Here is an 8216-nt window from a genome sequence, read left to right on the forward strand (position 1 = left end):
TCTCGATTGATGATTTTTCCGCGTATTTGACTGAAATCTATTTGTTATCATCATTATTTGGGTTGAATGCCATATTTGGGCCTTGAGTCAACTATTTGACCCTTTCGGGGATTCTTACTGGTATTTCCTCACTATTTTGACTTTATACTTGAACTCAATCATGTTATTTTCCACTATTTTCGTACTCAACCATGTTTACTCAGTTTTAATACTTAATGATATTTTTAAATGATGTTTGGGATGAGAAACACAGTTTTACTATTGCCTGAGTGGCTTGTGAGGATTTTTGACTGAGTGAGGCCGAGGGCCTATGTTGTGAGGAAACATTTGATACTGATTATGAGGTCGAGGGCTTGAGATATGTACGCCACGAGGTGGATTGATTGATATGAGGCCGAGAGCCTAGTGATGATTCCACGAGGTGGCTTGATATTGCGCTTGGGCCGTAAGGGGCCCCTCTAGGTGTCTGTACACCCCTAGTGAGCGTGGGTACCCATTGTGATGTGAGATTAAGCCCGAGGGGCTGGTATTGTTCTACGTGATTGCCCGAGGGGATAATACTGTTCTGTAATGTTGCCCGAGGGGCGGATTTGTTAACACTGTGCCTGAGGATGAGCCTTTATGTGTTTACTTTTCATAATCGATTGTTAATTACCTGCTTAATTATTGAAAAAGGCTTTTCATGAAACTACACTTGAGTTAAAGGATTTTACCTATCTTTCACTGATTACTGATTTTGAATGGTTTTACTACTTCATTATAGAATGTTTTGTGCCTTACGTGATTTACTGCTTTCAGTATTTATTTACCTTTGTTACTCACTGAGTTGGAGTACTCACTTTACTCCTTGCACCCCTGTGTGCAGATTCAGGCATTGCGGATCCTGCCAGTGTGAGTTGAGAGCTCCCGACAGATATCGAAATCCACAAGATAGCTGCTTGACATCCGTAGTCTCGTGTTTCTCCCTCTTAATCATTTTCATCTCTTAGCTGATATTTGTAATAGTTTGTGGATTTTCAGGCTTGTATTAGGTTTATAGATGCTCATGACTAGGGACAACCCCGATATCGGGCTGTGTTGGGTTGGTCTTCCGCGTATTTATGATATTATCTGCTACTTTGGGATTATTTTATCATGTTTCGACTGTTTCTTAATGCTTAACTATTAAAAATTGGAAAATGGGAAGTGTCGGCTGGCCTTGTCTTCACGAGAGGCACCATTATGACCGGGTTTGGGTTTGGGGTCGTGACAGGTTGGTATCAGAGCCTAGGTTACATAGGTCTCACGAGTCAAGAGCGGGTTTGGTAGAGTCTCGAGGATCGATACAGAGACGTCTGTATTTATCCTCGAGAGGCTACAGAACCTTTAGGAAAAAGTTCATATTCTTAAAATTCTTATCGTGCGAATTTGTTGATCCGATACTAAACTTCTGTTGTTCTATGCTCTCACAGATAGTGAGGACACGTGCTACCGGTCGGGATGGACGGTTACTAGTACCACCAGTTGTGGCCACCAGAGGCCGAGTACGCGGGCGTGGTCGTGGTAGGGGTAGAGCAACTAGGGCAGCACCTGCAGATCCACCAACTACCCCAGTTCAGGATCAGGTCCCAGTTATGGACGCTCCAGCAGTACCAGCTTAGGTACCAGCTGTGCCCATTGTGATTCCGGGTCTTTAGGAGGTCTTGGCTTAGATCTTATCAGTTTGCACTGGCCTAGTTCAGGCGGTTTCAGCCACTACAGCCGCAGCTACTTCTTAGGATGGGGGAGGCAATCAGACTCCCACCGCTCGCACACTTGAGCAGGTCGTGCAGGGACTTTAGACGTCGGGGCACATCCAGTCTAGTTGGTTGCAGCTGCTCAGGACTATGTAGTCCCTTCTATGCTAGAGGATGAGCAGCATAGGTTGGGGAGGTTTGGTAGATTGCAGCCTCCGACCTTCAGTGGTGCAGAGGACTAGGATGCCCATGGTTTCTTAGATAAGTGTCAGAGGATGCTTCGTACAACAGGTATTCTAGAGACTAGCGGAGTCGCTTTCACTACTTATCAATTTTCGGGAGCTACATTTACTTGGTGGGAGGCTTTTGAAAGGCGTAGGCCTGTTGGTGCATCACCCCTTACCTGGAAACAGTTCTCCGTTCTCTTTCTGGAGAAGTATGTGCCGCAGTCCCGTAGGGAGGAGCTGTGTAGGGAGTTTGAGTGGTTATGCCAGGTAGAGATGACTATGACGCAGTACGGGATGAGGTTTTTCGAGTTAGCTCATCATGCTATTTGGATGGTTCCAACAGATAGAGAGAGGATTAGGAGGTTTGTTGATGGCCTCACTTATTAGCTACACATTCTCATGACCAGGGAGAGGGTGATTGGTGCTACTTTCGAGGAGGTTGTGAATATTGCCCATGAGATTGAGTCTATTCGTCGCTAGGAGTGCGAGGAAAGGGAGGCCAAGAGGCCTCGAGGATCTGGTAGTTATAGTGATGCTCCTTCGAGAGGTCAGTTTCAGCACGGCAGAGGTCGTCCATTCAGTCATGCTCAACCAACTCGCCCAGGTTATCATGTGGCGTCATCGGGTCATGGTTCTCATAGTTCTCATTAGGGCCAGTCATCACTTAGTGCCCTTCCATCTCAGAGTTCGTCCCATGCTCCATTAGTCAAGGGCTCTTCTATGCCGAGCGCATCTGCTAGGCACTCCGGTGCGAGGGGTTCCCTTCAGTCCACTTCTCCAGCACCTGGGAGTTGTTATGAGTGTGGTGAGATGGGTCATATGTGGAGGCAGTGCCCTCGTTGTCTTGCAAGTTCATCTCAGTAGAGGAGTCAGTCATCGGCTTCAGTGCTAGTTACTTCACCACCACCTGTCCAGCCAGCTAGGGGTGGAGGTTAGTCAGTTAGGGGTCGCCCGAGAGGGGGAGGTCGATCAGGTGGCGGTCAAGCTTGTTTCTATGTACTTCCAGGTAGACCCGATGCTATTGCTTCAGATGCTGTTATTACAGGTATTGTTTCAGTCTGCCACAGAGATGCCTCTGTATTATGTGATCCCGATTCCACCTTTTCTTATGTGTTATCGTACTTTGCTCGTTATTTGGGTATGCCCCGTGAGTTTCTTGCTTCACATATTCATGTATCTACCCTGGTGGGCAATACAGTTGCTGTAGACCGTGCATATCGGTCGTGTGTGGTGACTATTGGGGGTCTAGAGACCCGTATGGATCTTTTATTATTGTGTATGATGGATGTCAATGTCATTTTGGGCATGGATTGGCTATCTTCGTATTGTGCTAGTCTGGACTGTCATGCTAAGATAGTCACATTGGCTATACTGGGTGTGCCATGGATCGAGTGGCGAGGTGTGACTGATTATGTTCCCAGTAGAGTGATCTTATTCTTAAAATCCCAGCGTATGGCTGGGAAGGGTTGTCTTTTGTATCTAGCCTTTGTGAGGGATATCGGTGTTGAGACTCCTGGCATTGATTATGTATCAGTTGTGAGGGATTTTCCCGATGCGTTTCTTGCAGACCTACCGGGCATGCCATCAGACAGGGATATTGATTTTGGTATTGACCTGGTGCCGGGAACTCAACCCATTTCTATTCCGTTGTATCGTATAGTACTAGCGGAGTTGAAGGAATTAAAAGAACAACTTCAGGAACTCCTTGATATTGGGTTCATTCGGCCTAGTGTGTCACCTTGGGGTGCGCCGGTTCTATTTGTGAAGAAGAAGGATGGCACTATGAGAATATGCATTGATTATAGGCAACTGAACAAAGTAACAATTAAGAACAAGTATCCTTTGCCTCGCATGATGATTTATTCGACCAGCTTCAGGGAGCAAGAGTGTTCTCCAAGATTGATCTCCGTTCAGGTTATCACCAGTTGAAGATTAGGGACTCGAATATTCTTAAGACAACTTTCAGGACCCGATATGGTCATTATGAGTTCTTGGTGATGTCTTTTGGGCTGACCAATGCCCCAGCAACATTCATGCATTTGATGAATAGTGTGTTCCAGCCTTATCTTGATTTGTTTGTTATAGTCTTCATAGATGATATTCTGGTGTATTCGCATAGTAAGGAGGAGCAGGCAGAGCATTTGAGAGTTGTGTTGCAGAGACTGAGGGAGGAGAAGCTCTTGTGCAAAATTCTCCAAGTGTGAGTTTTGGCTCAGTTCAGTGGCTTTCTTGGGGCACGTGGTGTCCAGCGAGGGTATTCAGGTTGATCCAAAGAAGATAGAAGCGGTATAGAGTTGGCCCAGACCGTCCTCAACCACAAAGATTCGCAACTTTCTTGGTTTGGCAGGCTATTATCGCCAGTTTGTTCAGGAATTCTCATCTATCGCATCGCCCTTGACCAAGTTGACTCAGAAGGGTGTTTCATTTGTATGGTCGGATGAGTGTGAGGAGAGCTTTTAGAAGCTCAAGATAGCTTTGACCACAGCTCCAATGTTAGTTTTGCCATCGGCTTCAGGTTCATATACCGTGTATTGTGATGCTTCGAGAGTTGGTATTAGTTGTGTATTGATGCAAGATGGTAGAGTTATTGCTTATGCTTATCATTAGTTGAAGCCCCATGAGAAGAACTACCCCATTCATGATTTGGAGTTGGCGGCCATAGTTCAAGCGTTGAAGATTTGGAGACATTACTTGTATGGTGTGTCTTGTGAGGTGTTTACTAATCATCGTAGCCTCCAGCACTTGTTCAAATAGAAGGACCTCAATTTGAGGCAGCGGAGGTAGTTGGAGTTGCTTAACGATTATGATATCACTATATTGTACCATCCGGGAAAGTCCAATGTGGTGGCGAATGCCTTGAGCCGAAAGGCAATGAGTATAGGGAGTTTAGCATATATTCCAGTTGGGGAGGGATCTCTTACAGTTGATGTTCAGGCCTTGGCCAATCCATTCGTGAGGTTAGATATTTCAGAGCCCAGTCGGGTATTGGCTTGTGTGGTTTCTTGTCTTCCTTATATGATCGCATCAAAGAGCGCCAGTATGATGATCCGCATTTGCTTGTCCTTAAGGACAGAATTCAGCATGATGATGCTAGAGATGTGACCATCGGTGATGATGGGGTGTTGAGTATGCAGGGCCAGATTTGTGTGCCCAATATGGATGAGCTTTAGGAGTTGATTCTGGAAGAGGCCTACAGCTCGCGGTATTCCATTCATCCGGGTGCTGCGAAGATGTACCAGGATTTGAGGCAGCATTATTGGTGGAGAAGAATGAAGAAAGATATTGTGAGATTTGTAGCTCGGTGTCTCAATTGTCAGCAGGTGAAATATGAGCATCAGAGACCAAGTGGCTTGCTTCAGTGGATAGATATTCCCAAGTGGAAGTGGGAAAGGATCACTATAGACTTTGTTGTTGGACTTCCACGGACTTTGAGAAAGTTTGATGCTTTTTGGGTGATTGTGGATCGACTGACCAAGTCCGCGCACTTCATTCTTGTGTGTACTACCTATTCTTCAGAGCGGTTGGCAGAGATCTATATCCGCGAGATTGTTCGTTTGCATGGTGTCCCAGTTTCCATTATTTTAGATAGGGGCACTCAGTTTACTTCACAGTTTTGGAGGTCTGTGCAGCGAGAGTTGGGTACTCAGGTTGAGTTGAGCATAGCTTTTTACCCTCAAACGGATGGGCAGTCCGAGCGCACTATTCATATATTAGAGGACATATTGCGTGCTTGTGTCATTAATTTCGGAGGGTCATGGGATCAGTTTCTACCGCTTTCAGAGTTTGCTTATAACAGCAGCTACCAATCGAGTATTCAGATGGCTCCATATGAGGCTTTGTATGGGAGGCGGTGTAGATCTCCCGTTGGTTGGTTCGAGCCCGGTGAGGCTAGCCTATTGGGGATAGACTTGGTGCAGGATGCCTTAGAAAAGGTGAAAGTGATTTAGGAGAGGCTTCATACCGCGCAGTCGAGGCAAAAGAGTTATGCTGACAAGAAGGTTCGAGATGTGTCCTACATGGTTGGCAAGAAGGTTCTGTTGAAGGTTTCTCCCATGAATGGTGTTATGAGATTTGGGAAGAAAGGGAAATTGAGTCCTCGGTTCATTGGGCCTTTTGAGGTGCTTCGGAGGATTGGGGAGGTGGCTTATGAGCTTGCCTTGCCACCCAGCTTGTCTAGTGTGCATCCGGTATTTTATGTTTCTATGCTTCGGAAGTATATTGGGGATTCGTCTCATGTTTTGGATTTCATCACGATTCAGTTGGATGATGATTTGACTTATGATGTGGAGCTAGTAGCTATTTTGGGTCGTTAGGTTCGAAAGTTGAGGTCAAAGGATATAGCTTCAGTGAAAGTGCAGTGGAGAGGTCAGCCCGTGGAGGAGGCTACCTGGGAGACCGAGCGGGAGATGCGAAGCAGATATCCCCACCTGTTTGAGGCTTCAGGTATGTTCCTTGATTCATTCGTAGACGAACGTCTGTTTAAGTTGGGAGGATGTGATGACCCGGCCAGTCATCTCATCAGTTACCGCTCCGTTTTCCCTATTTCTTCTTCATTATGCCTTGTTATCCATGTTATGTGATATTGGGTTGGGAGGATCGAGTTCGGAAAGGATTTGGTAAGGTTTGAGACACTTAGTCTCTTTAAAGTGAGTTTAAATTGGAAAAGTCAACCAGATGTTGATTTATGTGTTAGAGGGCTCGGATGTGAGTTCTAATGGTTCGGTTAGCTTCGGGAGGTGATTTGTGACTTAGGAGCATGATCGGAATGAATTTTGGAGGTTCGTAGTACATTTAGGCTTAAATTGGCGAAGTTGATATTTTGGCAATTTTCGGTTGGTAGGCGAGATTTTGATAGAGGGGTCGAAATGGAATTTCGAGAGTTACAGTAGTTCCATTGTGTCATTTGGGATGTGTGCGCAAAATATGAGGTCATTCGGACGAGGTTTGGTTGGGTTTTTTATCAAAAGCGGAATTTGGAAGATTTTAGAAAATTTGGCTTGAATCCGATGTGTTTTGGGTGATTTAATGTTGTTTGAGGTGTTTTGAAGATTGGTACAAGTTTGAATTAGGTAATAGGATTTGTTTATGCTTTTGGTTGAGGTCCCGGGGGCCTCAGGGTGATTTCGGATGGTTAACGGAGAAGTTGGAATTTTGTTGTAGTTGCTGAAGGTGTTGCTTCTAGTATTTCCGCACCTGCGGATTGGGGACCGCATGTGCGATAAGGGAGGTCGCAGAAGCGGAAAGTGCTGAGGGAGTCAGGAACCGCAGAAGCGGTGAGATGGACCGCATCTGTGATGTCGCAGATGCGGATGAGGGATCGCAGAAGCGAAAAATTGTAAGTTTAAACGGAGAAATAACCGTAAATGCGGTACCGCAGAAGCGGGTATTGGGCCGCAGATATGAAAAGTTCTGGGCAGAAAGTATAAATTGTGGCCTTCGTGAATTTTGAGCTATTTCACCATTTTATCTCGACTTTGGAGCTTTTTTGACGATTGGAGAGAGGGATTTCAAGGGAACTTCATTGAGGTAAGGAATTTGGACCTAAAACTCGTTCCTATGCTATTATTTCATGGATTAGAGCTAGAAATCATGGAAATTAAGGGTGAAAATTGGGGAAACTAGGGCTTGGGAACGTAGGCCTTTGATTGAGGATTTGGTGGACCATTTGGGGTCGGATTTCTGAACTTTTGATATGTATAAACTCGTGGGGAGATAAGGAATCTATTGATGTAAAAATTATTGAATTCCGAGACGTGGGCCCGAGGTCGGGTTTTGGTAATTTCGGGATTTATGTTGTAAATTAATTATTTTCGCTTGGGCTTCGTTCCCTTAGCATATTTTGACGTCCTCGTTCTGATTTTGGATAGATTCAACGCGAGTGGAGGCCGATTAGAGGGGCAAAGGCATCGCGAGCTAGAGATTTGACCGGTTCGAGGTGAGTAATGATCGTAAATGGTGTTCTGAGGGTTTGAAACCCCGGATTGCACATCGTAGTGCTATATTGAGGTGAGACACACGCTTGATGACGAGCGTGGGGTCGTGCACTATTGGGGATTGTGACTTGGTCCATCCCGATTGATGATTTTTCCGCGTATTTGACTGAAACCTATCTGTTATCATCATTATTTGGGCTGAATGTCATATTTGGGCCTTGAGCTAACAATTTGAACCCTTTGGGGATTCTTACTGGTATTTCCTCATTGTTTTAACTTTATACTTGAACTCAATCATGTTATTTTCCAATATTTTCGTACTCAGCCATGTTTACTCAGTT

At 45.3% G+C, this 8216-nt stretch overlaps 1 protein-coding gene across 1 annotated transcript; it reads left to right on the plus strand.

The window, feature by feature from the left end:
* The first annotated feature begins 3223 nt into the window (after window positions 1-3223).
* Window positions 3224-4146, plus strand: LOC138877608 (uncharacterized). Its single transcript, XM_070157233.1, has 2 exons — window positions 3224-3671; window positions 4028-4146. The coding sequence occupies exons 1-2, from the start codon at window positions 3224-3226 to the stop codon at window positions 4144-4146; spliced, it is 567 nt and encodes a 188-aa protein (XP_070013334.1).
* Window positions 4147-8216: the final 4070 nt, after the last annotated feature.

This window comes from Nicotiana sylvestris, chromosome 9 (assembly GCF_000393655.2).
Source record: "Nicotiana sylvestris chromosome 9, ASM39365v2, whole genome shotgun sequence".
NCBI lineage: Eukaryota > Viridiplantae > Streptophyta > Magnoliopsida > Solanales > Solanaceae > Nicotiana > Nicotiana sylvestris.